The following is a 19,196-nucleotide window of genomic DNA, read 5'->3' on the forward strand; positions in this document are numbered from 1 at the left end:
AGATGTTGTCAATCAGGAGTTTGATATTGCTTAACCTTTTCACTCCTAATCCCTGATCTGTGCTCTATTGACTTCCCATTCACCAAACGAAACAATGTTCCTCCAGACCAAGGTGCACAACACAGTACATATAACTCACACACAATGCATAAAGTATTAATATCACAAATAAATTAACAAAAATAAAATATATTCCAGAATATAAACATTGTCTGGAATAGGTAATCCTAGTAATTTCTGAGGTTGGGAAATATTCGGCACAACTTTGTGGGCCAAAGGGCCTGTATTGTGCTGTAGGTTTTCTATGTTTCTATTCAACATAAAAAGTAAACAGTATAACATCACTAGTGCTTCGTACGTGATGAGAACTGGGTGATGGCAGTGCGTTCAGTAATCTCGCGGCCTTGTTTCCGATCCTAACAGCCTTTGTTACACTAATGCTACGATGACTGTGGGAAGGGAGAGGCAAAGAGATTGTTGGATGGATGGGTGGAAGAGAAATCCTGATGGTACTCTTTTGTAGGGGCTTGTGGTCAGATGCCTTGTGACTCCCATACCAGACGTGGTGCAGCTGGTCTGCATACTCTCAGTGGTGCATCTGTAGGTGGGGGGAGGCCTCATTCACTTCAATTACCTCAGGAAGTGGAAATGCTTCCACTTTCCTGATTTAAAGAAATGAGGTTGAGGGACCAAGTGAAACGATCCTTCATGTGTACTCTCAGAAACTTCATGTTCCTAACTTCCTCCACAAAGGAGCAGTTTATGTAACTAAGGAGTGGTCAGCATACATTTCCTAAATCATGTCTTTACTCTTGTCCACACTGAGTGTCAAGTTGTGCTGTCATCATTTGACAAGCCGCTCCACCTCCTCTGTATGCTATCTCGTTGTTAATGAGGCCATGGTTGTGTCATCAGCACGTTTGATGATATAGTCTGAACTGGATCTAACAGTACAATCATGGAGCAGCAGCAGGCTGAGCACGTGATCCTGGGGGTCGCGGCGGGAGAGTGGCCCCAGTGCTCTGTGAGATGGAAGTAGCGATGTTGCTATCAACGCAGACTGACTGGTGTCTGAGCATGTGATCCATACCCTTTCCAGTGCAATCACATCCTTCCTGTAATGGGATGGGGTAATATGTGGGATACAGCACTGAAATCATAGCATCAAAAGATTAGCTTCATTTGTCACATGTACATCCAAATCAAAACATACAGGCAAATGCATTATTTGCAATAAGAATGTGCTGGGGACAACATGCAAAGTGTCACCATGCTTCCAGCACCAACATAATGTTTCTATGGAATGTGGGAGGAAACCACAACACCGTGAGGAAACCCACCATTCACAGCGAGAATAACAATATAGCATATAACCATATAACAATTACAGCACGGAAACAGGCCATCTCGGCCTTTCTAGTCCATGCTGAATGCTTACTCTCACCTAGTCCAACAGACCTGCACTCAGCCCATAACCCTCCATTCCTTTCTTGTCCATATACCTATCCAATTTTACTTTAAATGACAATATCGAATCTGCCTCTACCACTTCTACTGGAAGCTCATTCCACACAGCTACCACTCTCTGAGTAAAGAAGCTCCCCCTCATGTTACCCTTAAACTTTTGCCCCCCTAACTCTCAACGCATGTCCTCTTGTCTGAATCTCCCCTACTCTCAATGGAAAAAGCCTATCCACGTCGGCTCTATCTATCCCCCTCATAATTTTAAATACCTCTATCGTTCCCCCCTCAACCTTCTACGCTCCAAAGAATAAAGACCTAACTTGTTCAACCTTTCTCTGTAACTTAGGTGCTGAAACCCAGGTAACATTCTAGTAAATCTCCTCTGTACTCTCTCTATTTTGTTGACATCTTTTCTATAATTCGGTGACCAGAACTGTACACAGTACTCCAAATTCGGCCTTACCAATGCCTTGTACAATTTTAACATTACATCCCAACTCCTATACTCAATGCTGTGATCTGAATGTACAAACTCCTGACCGACAGAAGCTGGCTCTGTAAAGCATTATGCCACCTGAGTCATTTGAGTCATCCCCACTCTGCGATGCTCACAACCCCTACACACTGTGTCAGGTTTTCAAACAAGTCCTGTTTCAACTCTTAAATCTGCCTCTGCTAATCCGAAGCCTTGCATTCCTGACCTCTACTACCTGCTGTGTGGGTAATGTTCAGGTCTTTAGACATTAAGACACATAGGAGCAGAATTAGGCCACCCTGCCCATCAAGTCCGCTCCACCATTCTATCACAGCTGATTTATTATCCTTCCCAGCCCCATTCTTCCACCTTCTCCCTATAACCTTTGATGCCTTGACTAACCAAGCATCTATCAACCTCCACTTTAAATCTATCCGATGACTTGGTCTCTACAGCTGCCTGTGGCAGCAAATTCCACAGATTTAGCACTCTGACTAAAAAAATTCCTTTTCATCTCTGTTCTAAATGGATGTCCTTCTATTCTGAGGCTTTTACTCTGGTCCTAGTCTCACCCACTATAGGAAAAATCATATCTATCTTCGTCTTTCAAAATTAGATAGGTTTCAATGAGATCCATCCTCATACTTTGAAACTCCAGTGAGTACAGGCCCAGAGCTCCTCATATGTTAACCTTTTAATTCCTGGATTATTTTTGTGAACCACCTCTGGATCCTTTCCAATGCCAGCACACTCATTCTCTGCCCCCTCTTCCCCGTTGGACACTTCAGTCTATGTGAATAGTTTCTTATCACCCACCTTGTCTGCACCTGTAATGGTTTTAAATACCTTGATCAGAGCAGCTTACAATCTCTCTCCCAATTTTCCAATTTCTCTCCCCTTCCCACACAGACTGACCCTCCTGCATTCATACATATAAATCTCTCCCATGTCATTCTGACATCTTCATATCTGTCTGGAAGTGATGCACTACAACTGGAATCTGTATGCTTTTGTGACCAGTTTCTCATCTGCCCTGCCCGAAGTCCCTGAGTGCTGCATCCCCCTTGGAAAAATCTCTTCTCGTTCCTCTTAGTCATAGAGCACTACAGCATAGAAACAGGCCTTTCGGCACATCTAGTCCATGCATAGTCCTACCAAACTGCAACCAGACCATATACTCCATACCCCTCCCATCCATGTACAAAAAATATGGACCATACGTAGGCAGAATGGATACAAGCCATGTAGGAGGCAGCAGGGATACGGACCACGGACGGGAAGAAGCGATATCGACCATGGACGGGCAGCAGGGATGCGGACCATGGACGGGAAGAAGGGATACGGACCATGGACGGGAAGAAGCAATACGGACCATGGACAGGCAGCAGGGATACGGACCATAGACGGGCAACAGGGATACGGACCATGGATGGGAAGAAGGGATACGGACCATGGACAGGAAGAAGGGATACGGACCATGGACATGAAAAAGGGATATGGATCATGGAGAGGAAGAAGGGATATGGATCATGGAGAGGAAGAAGGGATACGGACCATGGACAGGAAGAAGGGATACGGACCATGGACAGGAAGAAGGCATACGGACCATGGACAGGAAGAAGGCATACGGACCATGTATAGACCGAATGTATATGAGCCACATTCAGGCGGAAGGGATGTAATACTCAGGTTTGGCTGGCTGCCTAGGTCTAAGGAAGTCAATCTCTGGCCCCACCAAAAGTGTGAGATTAAGGTGTAAACTCAACTGAAGCCCCCTGATTGTGTGGATACTGCGTGATATGTTACCTTGTTACAAATCAGTACCACAAAATAACAGACAGAACACCACAGAAGACCATAAGACATAGGAGCAGAAATAGGCCATTTGGCCCATTAAGTCTGCTCCACCGTTCAATCTTGGGCTGATCCAATTCTTCCGGTCATCCCCTCTCCCCTGCTTTCACCACATACCCTTTGTTGCCCTGGCTAATCAAGAACCAATCTATACAATTGAACAATTTTTGGTTCCATTGGAGAATCTTGACAGGCCCATTCCCATCTTCTGGTTTCACTCGGAAAACAGTTATGTTTGGCATCTGACTCTCCACTACATAGTGTGTAGCTGCCCAGCAGTCGGTCAGCCAACTTATGGTAGCCCCAAATTCCTTATGTAGTCTTGGTCTCTGGCATGAGTTGGGAGAACCTAACCTTTTGATCGTACCTCCTCTTATTTCCTTGATTCTGCTTGGCAGCCGTGGGCTCAGCTAATTTATAAGCCTTTTTCAGCTCCCTTCTCATATCAGACATGTACTTCAGATAAGTCTTCTGTGGTAGATCTTCCTCGTCAGTCCCAAAACAAAGGTTGATGGGCATTCTCACCTCGCACCCAAACGTCAGATGTTATGGCGAGTACCCGGTAGCTTCATTTCGTGTAGTTGTAGCAGAGGACCAGATGTCCAATATGTTGACTCCACTTGCTCTTCTTGCTGACCTCCAGGGTTCTGAGCACATCTAGCAAGGTCTGATTAAACCTCTCTGGCTGGGGATCACCCTGTGGGTGATAGAGTGTGATCCTCGACTTCTCAACTCCGAGCATGCCCAGTAACTCATGTATGAGCCTACTCTCAAAATCCCGTCCCTGATTACAATATATCCATCTGCCTGGGGAGGCCATAATAAATGAAATACTTCTCCCATCACACTTTGGCCACTGTGGACGCCCTCTGATCCTTGGTAGGGAAAGCTTGCACATATCTGGTGTAGTGATCCGTGATGACTAAGGCATTCGCCATGTGGCAGACATCTGGCTCTATTGACAGGAAATCCATACACACCAGGTCCGGGGGCCCCGCACTCTGCAAGTGGGACAACGGAGTAGCCCTCGTAGGCAGCGCCTTTCTCCGTATGCATCGAATGTCTGACCTGAAGTATTCTTCAACCTCTGGCTTCATTTGGGGCCAATAGAACCGATCTCTGAGCAATCCATAGGTCTTGTCAACCCCCAAATGTCCAGAATCATCATGAAGTGACTTCAGCACAATCCTCTGATACTTCTCAGGCAGAACCAGTTGAGAATGCTGAGGCCAGTGTGGAGGTGACGTGACCCGGTATAGGATCTGGTTCCTCAACTCCAATCTGGGCCATTCTCTCAGTAATGGAGGCACTACAGCATGTTTTGTCTTCTCGACTTGGTCCGGGTCTCCTTTTTTGACCACCAACCAAATGGTACCGATGCCCAGGCCATCTCGCTGAGCAGCTGCCACTTCCCCAGGACTTCATTCTGGTAACTAGTATGTCTTCAGAGCAATCAGATTACAGAATGATGGCAACAGATGCTCCCAATTGATCTACCGCTCAGTCCTACCCTTGCCTTCACCGTGATGGCAAACTGACACATGGCTTTCACTCCTGGGGGCAGAGTACTCCCACTCTTCAACCCTATCCAGCCCTTCATCAGCACATCGAGACAAAACATCAGCATCAATGTTCCTACTTCCTGGCGGGTACTTCAGGCTGAAATCATAGGCAGATAACGCCAACTGTGGCATCCAATTTCGCTGAGGTCAGGGTATCGTCACCTCAAACTTGGCACCATAGAGGTAGTCACTCAACTTATTCATCACAGCCCATTTCAACATCAGAAACTCCAATTTGTGCATGGGATAACAACAGACTCCAGCTGACAAACGGAACAGATCTCAACCCGGTGCCCTGATCCTGATACAGGACACCCCTTAAGCCCTCCCTGCTGGCATCTGTGTGCAGACAGTACGGCAATCAGGGGACTGCAAAAGCCAACATAGGCGCTTGTGTCAGCAGCTCCTTCAGTGCCTGAAAGGCCTCTTCACATTTTGCAACTCACCTCGCTCCAAAAGGCTATGAAATGCTAAGATACTCTTTACCTTGCTCTCCTTTTGTCCTCCTCCCTTTCTTCCCCAATGCAGGGTAACCACACGGAAGCTGATTTAATGGGTGACTCACTTTTGCGTAGTCCTTCATAAACCTCCGATAGTACCCAAGGAACGAGCGCAAAATGCTCACAGTCTGGCACCTTGGCCATGTTGCCAACACCTCTATCTTAGATGGATCTGTAGCTACTCCATTCCATGAGACTATGTGCCCAACATAGCTGACATACATTTTGCAGAACTAGCACTTGTCCAGAGAAAGTTTTAACCCTTCAGCTTTCAGGTGGCCCAGCACCTTTAGTAGCCTTACTTCATGTTCCTCCGAGATGGACCCAAACAGTATGAGGCTATCCAGATACACCAATACCTCAAGCAAGTTCATATCCCCCACCGTTTTCACCATACCACGCTGGAAGTTTGCAGGGGCGCCGGATATGCCCTGGGGCATCCATTCAAACTGGAGGAATCCCAGTGGACATATAAATGTCTTTGTCTTCTCTTTGTCAGCCTCACTTGTGGGGATCTGATAATATCCACTCCTCAAATCCAGCACACTGAACCCCTTCGCACCACTCAGACAGGCCAGCGCGTCTCAATCCTTGGGACTGAATACTGGTCGGGGACCATACGCTTGTTCAGAATCCTGTAGTCCACACACATCCGTACCTTCCCATTCTTCTTCCTGGTCACTACCATGTGGGACGCATAGGGGCTTCTGGACTCAGTGATGATCCCAGCTTCCTTCAACCTACACAAATGCTGCCAAACATCTTCCAGCTCTGCAGGGGCCAGTCGCCGTGGCCTTTCTCTGAACAGAGTGTTCGGGTCACCCAGATAGTGTGGCGAGTGCTCTTGGAACAACACAACTGAGTGACAACGGACCGCTCGTCAGTAGAAAAGACACCTTCCAGTTTCAACATCTTCTCTGTCAACCTCCTCTTCCAACCCGCAGGTAGTGGGAAGTAACTTTAATGACTCAGTGGTCAACTTTCCCCCCTTTGCAGATAGTTTCACCACAGTTTGTCTCACTGGGACACTGGACATTACCGTCACCGGGAAGAGATGACCTCCCTCTTCGTAGTATTCCTGACACTCACTGCCATCCTGTTCACCTGTCCAACTAAGGGCTTCTGCAGTTCAGGCCTCACCAGTACCCCAGCAGGCACATCCAACTCCTCTTCATGGTCTTCCGGAGCATGCACCAGGAGGGCCTCACCTCAGGCATTCTGAGAAATTTGGGGTTTCCCATCACTCTTGCTACTTTCCCGGGCTGTAACACGTTTGGCTTTGACTGGGTGAACCACGCAGTCCCTCCTCTAAACTCGCTATCTGGCCCAATGCAGCTACGCACTTCCTCAAAAGCAGCTCGAAACACCAGGTGAACCGACAATGTTCTCAGAAAGCTCTCTGCAGCTTTCTCTTTGCAGGCCCCCACAAGCCTCTCTCAATAGGACTGTTGGTCCCCACAAGAATTGAAACACCGCCCTTCTCAACAGGGTCCAGGCAAACCAGCACGAATGTATCGACGGCCTCAGCCACTGCTACATCGATCTCCAAGAAGTACAGCTTCACTGACAAATAACCATCACATGGATAATCACCTGTACTGTCCCCAGATCTCAGTGCTCTGAGTGGCATCAATGGTAAATGTGTCAAATACAGGTTGTAAAATGAATGGTACAGCAAAGTGACCTGCGACCCTGTGTCAGGTATAACTCTAGCATAAGTACCCTCTATCCGTAGCAATACACTGGAGCTTGGCCTCACTAAGTCTTCAGGAATAGGTCTTTTGTTTTGGAGTGTTCCTTGATATATTGCTGGGAACATCAGGCTGTTCCCTCACTGGGTCTCTTCTAAGTTTCCTGACGTCTCTGTCTGCTTAGGTACCTGGGGGCTCATTCTCCGAGGGATTTCCCATTGCTCACACTCCCGCCTGAAGTGTCCCTCTTCACTATAGTTATTAAAGACAATACCAGCCGCTCCCCAGCCACTAGCAGCCCTCTGCATCATCCGTCCACTTAGGGGGTCTGCCTCCCTATCAGTTCCAGGGGCCACGCCCGCTGATAGCAACCAGGACATCTCAGTTCTCAAGTCTGCCATGATCTCCTTTACCACTCCCTGGGTTGGGCTATCCGTGGTTACCTGCCGCTACTACCCTGCTGATGGATCCCTCCCATGCCTCTGACATGTTCTCCTCCTCCCGTACTTCTCTGATCAGCTCAACAAATGAGGGAGGGGGGCTGCATCTTACAAGACAGTCTGAGACCCCAAGCGATCGGGTTCTGGTACTGGGCACCTTTTGCTATTTGGTCCATTTTTAACTGATCACCTCAGCCTTCTTAATGGCCCCCCCTACATGCAAACAATTTAGCTGTCTCTCCAGCTGAAAGATGTAGGAAGAAAGCGTCTCCCCCTTCTCCTGATGCATGTTCTGAAACCCCGTCATGAACTCCATTGGGCTTCCTTTCATGGCAAATTCCTTTTCCTGTGCTTGCATGTCGGCCGCAGAAGTGGCAAGGGGGTTCTGTGCCTTTACAGCTCTCACTACATCAGCAGCCCGCTCCCTTAAGCGCTCAACCTCTCTTTATGTCATCAGAGCACTGCCACTCTAACAACTCAGAAGTCTGCTTTGCCCAAGTCTCAAACTCCTCTTCCCTCTCGGGGGTGGGCTTCACTCCAGAGAACATTCTCAGCTTTCAGTAGCTAGGACCCTCAGCCTGTTTATTCACCATATAGGTAAGGGTTAATACCAACTCAAAATTCTCACTCCTCGCTGGGGGACTCATTAGACATTCTCATTAGACTATTCTCCCCTCACTGTGCAGAAATGTGAGAACCTTGTCTTTGAAGTCTATACTCTCAGCCATGGGAGACTCAACTTGCAATTCAGCCCCCTCACCTACACTCTCCTCCCCCAGCAAGAATGGACAGTCCACAGCCCCTCTCTCCCGGGGCCCCAATAGTACCAGGCAGCTCCACTGCTGTTACGTCAGCACTAGTATGAACTAAAACAAAGTCTGTGTCCAACATTTTATCAAACTTCCGCCCCACAATCGTAACTTTTTCTACAGCTTTAACAGTACTTAAAAGTCGAATTAACAATTCATCAGGAGTACGAATATCTACCCCACTCAACATACACACATTCGTTACCAGTAACCCCGTGGATTCACACCACCGCTCGACCCCGGCAGCATCCATATCCACGTATCGTAATCACTTTACTGGACAATAGTTTAGCACAGACATAAACACAGAACCCATTGGTTCAGTGTTCATGGCAATCACACAGCATCCAACGAAATCAATCCCGAACGATACCCCCACAATTGTAACCCTCAGGTTCTGTTGGCTGCGTAAGTCTAGGGACAGCAATCTATAGCCCTGCCAAACGTGTGAGATTGAGATGCAAGTCCACCCTGAAAACCCCGTTTGTGTGGATTCTGCGTGATGTGTTACCCTGTTACAAATCAGTACCATGAAATAACAGACAGTACACCACATGCAAATAAACGATTTAGCTTTATAATTCTTAATGTGACTAAAGGGTTAAAAAAGAAAAGGGACCATTTTAATGAAACAGTCTAATGTGCACAAGCCGGACAGTTTCCCCATCACCGATCCTTCCTTGATTTCCACGGGCTTTGTTGACTCCTGGTCCCGCTCCAAGTCCACGCCTATGACCTCTCCTCTCTGGTGTCTTCTCTCTTCATCTCTCGCCGAACCCAAATCACCTCAGTGTCAGGCACACAGCATGAACACACACTCCTGTCATTGGACGGTTCACGGTCCGAAGCACCCGTTAACTCTAATGATAATCCAAACACCATTACATTACACCACCAAAAGTCCATTACATTAGCAGTGAAACCTTTCCCAGGGTGTTACAGGGATATAGACCATGGACAAGCAGAGGGAATGTACAGTATAGCATGTGAACCTGTAAGTGAATATGTGTCATGTGAAGGCAGAAGGTATATGGGTCATGTGAAGGCAGAAGGGATTTACATGTCATTAGATTAAGTAGTTCATGTTTAAAGAACCACTTAAAGGTTATGCAGGAAGAAAGCATTAGATTGACCTTGCGTTAGGTTAAAAGGTCAGCATTACATGGGCTGAAGGGCCTGTACTGTACCTCCAATCCAATAGCATGAAAATTGATTTCTCCTTTTCAAATTTTTTTCTCTCCTCTTTCCCTCTGGCCTCTTACCTCTTCTCCTCACCTGCCTATCACCTTGCTCTGGTACCCCTTTTTCCATTTCCCTCTTGGTCCACTCTCCTCTCCTATCAGATTCCTTTTTCACTAGCCCTTTTGCCTTTCCCACCCATTTTCATCTATCACCTTCTAGCTGACCTGCTGAGTTCCTCCAGCATTTTGTGTGTGTTGCTCTGTACTGTGTTCTATGATTGATGTTCCAGTTCAGTATAATATTGTTTCTGAGTTGTACTGTTCTATGTTGTGCGTTGTCATGGGAGGATCAGGCGAACAGCAGGGTGTAGGTTAACATGTTTCTGAATTCTGTTGTCTGGTGGTACAGGACACATATCACACACACACACACACACACACACACACACACACACACACACACAGATAAAAACGTACACCTCTGCAGACACTCACACAATCACTCACACACACTCACACAGACACACACACACACTCGCACTGGTGGTTCAGGACACTTATCCCTTACACACACACACACACACACACACACACACACACACACACACACACACACACACACACACACACACACACACACACACACACACACACACACACACACACACACACACACACACACACACACACACACACACACACACACACACACACACACACACACACTGTCCCAGCGATATGGATGAGGAGATTGATATTATTGCTGTTCTTTACTCTTGCAGAGGGAGAGGAGGTGTCCATGCCAGACCACGGAGGAACCCTAAGCAAACCAGGTGTACCGCAGATAGTGGGTTTCATTGATACTTTAATGCCCACGGGAGCGGCGGACATTGTGGACGACGCAAAGCCAGGAGCAAGTGACGTCAACACCATCAGTGGTGATACCATTGTATGGCAGCCCCCAGTCATCCAGGTCTCAATTGGTCAAGGAGCTCAGGAAGTGATGGATGATGAAGCACAGTTGGACAGCCGGCAGTCACCGTGGCAACTCAGTGCCTTGGACCAAACAGACCTCTGCAAAACTGAGTCCTTCAAGGTTGCAGACCAATTAGGTAAGCCCACAGACAACCTGGTTTAGGTAGGGAGTGAAGCTCTCTCTCTAATTGTCTATTACTAAATAGGTTAGTACATTGTAGGCATGCTGTAAGATTTGCAAGATTCACCTGACAGCATGACAAGATTTGCAAGCTGTCCAGCACAATCCTCATTGATTTGACTTGACACAAATGGTGCATTTCACTGTGCAGGGCCTATCACTGGAGTCAACAGAGATCTATGAAGACGTGTTTCTTGCAGGTGGGCAGCGATTATTTAAAAAGAGAGCTTTGCGGACGTTTGTCCATTGTACAGAGCCTATCAGCGGTGTCAACCGAGCTTTACGAACTAAATAAAAGTACAGAAGGGATAAGCGGAGTGGCCATTGTCAGGAGTAGGCCTTTGTCGGGAAAAGGCCAGTGGCGAGAGTAGAAGCAACAGGCTTTGGCTCAAAGGAGGCTTCAGCTTGAAAGAGGCGTTGGTTCTATGCAAAGCGACTGCTTTTCCCCCTCTCTTACTGTACCATTTAAATGGCTGTGGTAAGCTCTTCATGCCAGATGTTGGAGAACTGGGAGACCCACAGTCTCCCAGGGAACTACATCTGCATGAAGTGCATCCGGCTGCAGCTCCTTGAAGACCATGTTAGAGATCTGGAGCAGCAACTGGATGACTGGATATACAGGAGAGTGAGGAGATAATTGATCAAAGTTGCAGGGAAGTCACCCCGAAGCTGCAGGAGGCAAGAAGCTGAGTGACTGTCAGGAGAAATGGAAATAGGCAGTGAGAGCGGAGTACAGCTGTGGACATTCCCCTCAAAAACAAGTATACCATTTTGGATACTTTTGTGGGGGATTACCTCCCGGGAGAATGCCATGGTGACTGGGTTACAGGCACTGACCATGGGTCCATGATGCAGAAGGGAAAGAGAGAGAAGAAGGGAGCGATAGTGGTAGTGATAGGGGACTTGATAGTGAGGGGAACAGACAGGAGATTCTGTGGATGTGAACGGGACACTCGGACGGTATGTTGTCTCCCAGGTGCCAGGGTCAGGGACGTCTCGGATTGCTTCCACAACATTTGGAGAGGGAGGGGGCGCAGCCAGATGTCTGGTACATGTTGGTACCAATAACATAGGAAGGAAAAACAGAGGTCCTGAAAAGAGAATTTAGAGAGCTAGGCTAACTTTGAGGAGATACGAAAGGATTTAGAAGGAATAGATTGGGACAATTTGATTTATGAGAAGGATGAAATAGAGAAATGGAGGTCATTTAAAGGTGAAATTTTGAGGGTACAGAATCTTTATGTTCCTGTTAGGTTGAAAGGAAAGGTTAAAAGTTTGAGAGAGGATATTGGAAACTTGGTTCAGAAAAAGAGGGAGATCTACAATAAATTTAGGCAGCATGGAGTAAATGTGCTCGAGGAATATAAAGAATGTAAAAAGAATCTTAAGAAAGAAATTAGAAAAGCTAAAAGAAGATATGAGGTTGCTTTGGCAAGTAAGGTGAAAATAAATGCAAAGGGTTTCTACAGTTATATTAATAGCAAAAAGATAGTGAGGGATAAAATTGGCCCCTTAGAGAATCAGAGTGGACAGCTATGTGTGGCGCCAAAAGAGATGGGGGGAGATTTTGAACAATTTCTTTTCTTCGGTATTCACTAAGGACAAGGATATTGAATTGTGTAAGGTATGGGAAACAAGTAGGGAAGTTATGGAAACTATGACGATTAAAGAGGAGGAAGTACTGGCACTTTTAAGGAATATAAAAGTGGATAAATCTTCAGGTCCTGACAGGATATTCCCTAGGACCTTGAGGGAAGTTAGTGTAGAAGTAGCAGAGGCTCTGACAGAAATATTTCAAATGTCATCAGAAACAGGGATGGATTGGCGTATTGCTCATGTTGTTCCATTGTTTAAAAAAGGTTCTAAGAGTAAACCTAGCAATTAGTGGCCTGTAAGTTTGACGTCAGTGGTGGGTAAATTAATGGAAAGTAATCTTAGAGACAGTATGTATAATTATCTGGATAGACAGGGTCTGATTAGGAACAGTCAACATGGATTTGTGCTTGGAAGGTCATGTTTGACAAACCTTATTGAAGTTTTTGAAGAGGTTACTAGGAAAGTTGACGAGGGTAAAGCAGTGGACGTTGTCTATATGGACTTCAGTAAGCCTTTGACAAGGTTCCGCACGGAAGGTTACTTAGGAAGGTTCAATCGTTAGGAATTAATATTGAAGTAGTAAAATGGATTCAACAGTGGCTGGATGGGAGATGCCAGAGAGTAATGGTGGATAACTGTTTGTCAGGTTGGAGGCCGGTGACTAGTGGTGTGCCTTAGGGATCTGTACTGGGTCCAATGTTGTTTGTCATATACATTAATGATCTGGATGATGGGGTGGTAAATTGGATTAGTAAGTATGCAGATGATACTAAGATAGGTGGTATTGTGGATAATAAAGTAGGTTTTCAAAGTTTGCAGAGAGATTTAGGCCAGTTAGAAGAGTGGGCTGAAAGATGGCAGATGGAGTTTAATGATGATAAGTGTGAGGTGCTACATTTTGGTAGGAATAATCAAAATAGGACATACATGGTAAATGGTAGGGCATTGAAAAATGCAGTAGAACAGAGTGATCTAGGAATAATGGTGCATAGTTCCCTAAAGGTGGAATCTCATGTGGATAGGGTGGTGAAGAAAGCTTTTGGTATGCTGGCCTTTATAAATCAGAGCATTGAGTATGGGAGTTGGGATGTAATGTTAAAATTGTACAAGGCATTGGTAAGGCCGAATTTGGAGTATTGTGTACAGTTCCGGGCACTGAATTATAGGAAAGATGTCAACAAAATAGAGTACAGAGAAGATTTACTAGAATGTTACCTGGGCACCTAAGTTACAGAGAAAGGTTGAACAAGTTAGGTGTTTATTCTTTGGAGCATAGAAGGTTGAGAGGGGACTTGATAGAAGTATTTAAAATTATGAGAGGGATAGATAGAGTTGATGTGGATAGGCTTTTTCCATTGAGAGTAGGGGAGATTCAAACAAGTTGAGAGTCAGGGGGCAAAAGTTTAGGGGTAACACGAGGGGGAATTTCTTTATTCAGAGAGTGGTAGCTGTGTGAAATGAGCTTCCAGTAGAAGTGGTAGAGGCAGGTTTGGTATTGTTGTCATTTAAAGTAAAATTGGATAGGTATATGGACCGGAAAGGAATGGAGGGTTATTGGCTGAGTGCGGGTCAGTGGGACTAGGCGAGTGTAAGCGTCGGCATGGACTAGAAGGGCCAAGATGGCCTGTTTCCGTGCTGTAATTGTTATATGGTTATAGGTAGAAAGTGGAGAAGCAGGATCTCCTGGGTAGTAGTTTCTGGATTGCTGCCTGGGTAGAAGCAGGATGATTTGGCAGATAAATGCGTGGCTGAGATGCTGGTGCATGGGCAGGGCTTCAGGTTCTTGGATAATTGGGATTTCTTCTGGGGGAGGAAAGTGACGGGTTGCACCTGAACCTGAGAGGGACCAATATTCTCATGGACAGATTTGTTAGAGCTGTTAGGGAGGGTTGAAAATAATTTGGCAGTGGGGCCAGGAACCGGAGTGAAGGGACTCAGAATAGGATGGATGGTAAAAAAGTAAAGATAGCGTGCAGTCAGACTGTCAGGAAGGGTAGGCAGGTGATATGACTTAGTTGCAGTCAACGGGCTGAATATCAAATCATTAGAGATGCAGAGTCAGAAAGGATACCGAATACGGTACTCAAGGTGTTGTATCTAAATGCACGTTGTTTAAGAAATAAGGTGCATCCCTGTTGGAAGAATCTCTTTTCATTCCTCTTAGTCGTAGAGCACTACAGTGTAGAACAGGCCTTTCAGCCCATCTGGTCCATGCAGTAGTATCATTCTGCATAGTCCCACCTACTGGAACCAGACCATATACTCCATACCCCTCCGATCCATGTACCTGTTCACATTTTTCTTAAATGTTGAAATCTAACATGCATCCACCACTTCTACTCTCAGCTCATTCCATACTTACACCGCATGCTGAATGAAGAAGTTCCTCCTCGCATTCTCCTTGGACTTTGCACATTTTCCCCTAACCCATCACTTCTGGTTGTAGTCCCATCCAACTTTAGTAGAAAATGCCTGTTTGCATTTACCCTATCTATACCCCTCTTATCAAATCTCCTCTTAATCTTCTACATTCTGAAGAATATAGTCCTAACTTTATAATCAGGTCCTCCAGACCTGGCAACATTCTTGTAATTTTTCTCTGTACTCTTTCAACCTTAGAACCATAGAACACTACAGCACAGTACAGGCCCTTCAGCCCTCCATGTTGTGCAGACCCATATAATCCTTAAAGAAAAGTACTAAACCCACACTACCCCATAACGCTCTGTTTTTCTTTCATCCATGTGCCTGTCCAAGAGGCTCTTAAAAATCCCTAATGTTTTAGCCTCCACCACCATCCCTGGCAAGTCATTCCAGGCACTCACAACCTTCTGTGTAAAAAAGCTTACTCCTGATTTCTCCCCTAAACTTCCCTCCCATAATTTTGTACATATGCCCTCTGGTGTTTGCTATTGGTGCCCTGGGAAACAGGTACTGACTATCCACCCTATCTATACCTCTCATAATCTTGTAGACCTCTATCAAGTCCCCTCTCATTCTTCAACGCTCCAAAGATAAAAATCCCAGCTCTGCTAACCTTACTTCATATGACTTGTTCTCTAAACCAGGCAACATCCTGGTAAATCTCCTCTGCCTCCTCTCCATAGCTTCCACATCCTTCCTATAATGAGGTAACCAGAATTGAACACAATACTCTTAAGTGTGGTCTCACCAGAGATTTGTAGAGTTGCAACATGGCCTCTCTACTCTTGAACTCAATCGCCCTGTTAATAAAGCCTAGCATCCCATAGGCCTTCTTAGCTACCCTATCAACCTGCCCAGCGACCTTGAGGGATGTATGGATTTGAATCCACACTCTTAAGTAACTGACCATTAATCCTGTACTCAGTCTTCTGGTTTGTCCTTCCAAAATGCATCACCTCACACTTGTCCGGATTGAACTCCATCTGCCATTTTTCTGCCCAACGCTGCAGCCTGTCTATATCCTCTTGTAACCTTCGACCACCTACAGCTCCATCCACAACTCCTCCAATCTTCGTGTCATCCGCAAACTTACTCACCCATCCTTCTGCCTCTACATCCACGTCATTTATAAAAATCACAAATAGCAGGGGTCCCAGAACAGATCCCTGTGGCACTCCACTAGTCACCGACCTCCAGGCAGAATACTTTCCTTCCACAACTACCCTCTGCTTTCTTCCTTTAAGCCAATTTTTTATCCAAACAGCCAAGATTCCACTTATCCCATGCCTCATGAATTTCTGGATGAGTCTCTCATGAGGGACCTTGTCAAATGCTCTGCTAAAGTCCATGTAGACTACATCCACTGCCCTACCCTCATCAATTTCTTTTGTTACGTCTTCAAAAAACTCAGTCAGGCTCGTGAGGCACGATCTTCCCTTCACAAAGCCATGTTAACTATCCATGAGTAGACTGTACTTCTCCAAATTCTCGTAGATCTTATCCTTAAGAATCCTTTCCAGTAGTTTGCAGACCACCAACGTAAGACTTACCGGTCTATAGTTCCCAGGTTTCTCCCTATTACCGTTTTTAAACAAGGGGACTACATTTGCCATTCTCCAGTCCTCTGGCACTTCCCCTGTAGCCAAAGATGATTCAAAGATCATAGCTAATATTCCAGCGATCTCTTCTCTCAATTCCCACAACAACCTGGGGTGTATCATATCTGCCCCTGGGGATTTATCAATCTTGATGTTTTTAAGAAAATCTAGCACTTCTTCCGTAATCTCCACATTGTCCAGCACACAGGCCTGCTCTATTTCGACCTCACCCTGATCAAGATCCTTTTCACTTGTGAATACTGAAGCAAAGTATTCATTTAAGACCTCCCCAACCTCCTCCACCTCTAGGCACATGTTACCCTCTTTATCCTTTAGCAGTCCCACCTTCGATCTCGTCATCCTCCTGTTCTTCGCATATGCATAGAACACCTTGGGGTTCTCCTTAATCCTACATGCCCCCTTTGAGCTCTCCCAAGTCCTTTCTTTAGCTCCTTCCTACTACCCTATATTTCTCATGAGCCCCTCCTACTTCCTGCTTCTTATATCTAACATATGCTTCCTTTTCCCTCTTGACAAGTTGCCCCATGTGTTTCGTCAGCCACGTTCCCTTTTCCTACCATTTTTTCCTTGCCTCAGTGGGACAAACCTATCCTGAACCCAGCTCAAGTGGTCCCTAAACTTCTCCTACATTAATTCTGTGCTTTCCCCTTTGAACATCTGTTTCCAATTTACTCTCACTAGTTCCTGCCTCATCCCTTCAAAGTTAGCCCTTCCCCAATTAAGCACTTTACCATTTCGTCTGATTTTATCCTTTTCCATAGCTATGCTGAAGCTAAGGGAGTTGTGGTCACTCTCACCAAAATGCTCCTCCACCAAGAGGTCTGTCACCTGACCAGGTTCATTACCCAGAACTAGATCCAGTATAGCCTCTCCTCTCGTCGGCTGGTCCACATACTGTGTCAGGAATCCTTCTTGAACACACCTGACAAATTCAGCCCCATCTATCCCCCTTGCACTCAGGAGGTGCCAGTCAATATGAGAGAACTTGAAATCACCCATAACTACAGCCCTGTATTTTGTGCACCATTCTAAAATCTGCCTACTTATCTGCTCCTCGGTGTCCTGAGGACTATTTGGGGGCCTATAGACTACTCCCAGCACAGTGATTGATCCCTTCCTATTTCTGACTTCCACCCAGACTGACTCCGTGGACACTACCTCTGCAGTGTCCTCCCTTTCTATAGCTGTGTTACTATCCCTGACCAGCAATGCCACTCCCCCCCTTTCTACCTCCCATCCTATTCCTTTTAAAACACCTGAACCCCGGGACCTGCATCATCCAATCCTGCCCTTCCTCTAACCAAGTTTCAGTAACAGCCACAACATTCTAGTTCCACGTACTAATCCATGCTCTAAGTTCATCCTCCTTGTTCCTAATACTCCTAGCATTGAAATAGACACATTTTAACCCCTTTAACTGGCTTCAATTATGTTTCATCCCCTGCCTGCCCTTCCTCATCAACTCAGAACTCTTAGCATCATGCCCTCGTCCTTCTACACATTCCCTGCACTCACTTTCTGATTCCCACCCCCCTGCCAAACTAGTTTAAACCCTCCCCAACAGCTTTATCAAACGTGCCTGCCAGGATATTGGTCCCCCTGGGATTCAAGTGCAACCCGTCCTTTTTGTACAGGTCACACCCACACCAAAAGAGGTCCCAATGATCCAGAAATCTGAATCCCCGCCCCCTGCTCCATTCCCTCAGCCACGCATTTATCCTCCACCTCATTCTATTCCTATTCTCACTGTCACGTGGCACAGGCAGTAATCCCGAGATTACTACCTTTGAGGTCCTGCTTTTCAACTTCCTTCCTAACTCCCTGTAGTTTTCTTTCAGGACCTTTTCCCTTTTCCTTACCAATGTCATTGGTACCAATATGTACCATGACCTCTGGCTGTTCTCCCCCCCACTGCAGGATATCTTGGACGCGATCAGAAACATCCCAGACCCTGGCACCTGGGAGGCAAACTACCATCTGAGTTTCTTTCCTGTGTACACAGAATCGCCTGTCTGACCCCTAACTATAGTGTCCCCTATGATGTAAACCTCATTTACATCTTTCCTGTAGGTGGGTGACCAAAACTGCACACAATACCGCAAATTAGTCTTCACCAATGTCTTGTACAACTTCAACATAACATCCCATCTCCTGTACTCAGTACATTGATTTATGAAGGCCAATATGCCAAAAGCTTTCTTTATGACCCTATCTACCTATGAAGCCACTTGCAAGGAATTATGGACCTATATTCTAAGATTGCTTTGTTCTACCACAATCCTCAGTGCCCTACTGCTCAGTGTGTAAGACCTACCCTGGTTGGTCCTACCGAAGTGTAAAAATTCTCACTTTGCATTAAATTCCATCAGCCTTTTTTCAGCCCATTTTTCCAGCTATTGTAGAGATCCCTCTGTAAGCCATGATA

The 19,196-nt window shown here is 46.0% G+C and overlaps 1 protein-coding gene across 4 annotated transcripts in view; it reads left to right on the top strand.

The window, feature by feature from the left end:
• The window catches only part of LOC140716340 (reticulon-1-A-like), a 161,869-nt gene that overhangs the window by 50,419 nt on the left and 92,254 nt on the right, over window positions 1–19,196 (top strand). For all 4 annotated transcript variants that reach the window (XM_073028977.1, XM_073028978.1, XM_073028979.1 and 1 more), the window contains one exon: window positions 10,759–11,088. In XM_073028977.1, the coding sequence (XP_072885078.1) occupies window positions 10,759–11,088 (330 nt within the window). The remainder of the gene's footprint in view (window positions 1–10,758; window positions 11,089–19,196) is intronic.

Source organism: Hemitrygon akajei, chromosome 25, assembly GCF_048418815.1.
Source record: "Hemitrygon akajei chromosome 25, sHemAka1.3, whole genome shotgun sequence".
NCBI lineage: Eukaryota > Metazoa > Chordata > Chondrichthyes > Myliobatiformes > Dasyatidae > Hemitrygon > Hemitrygon akajei.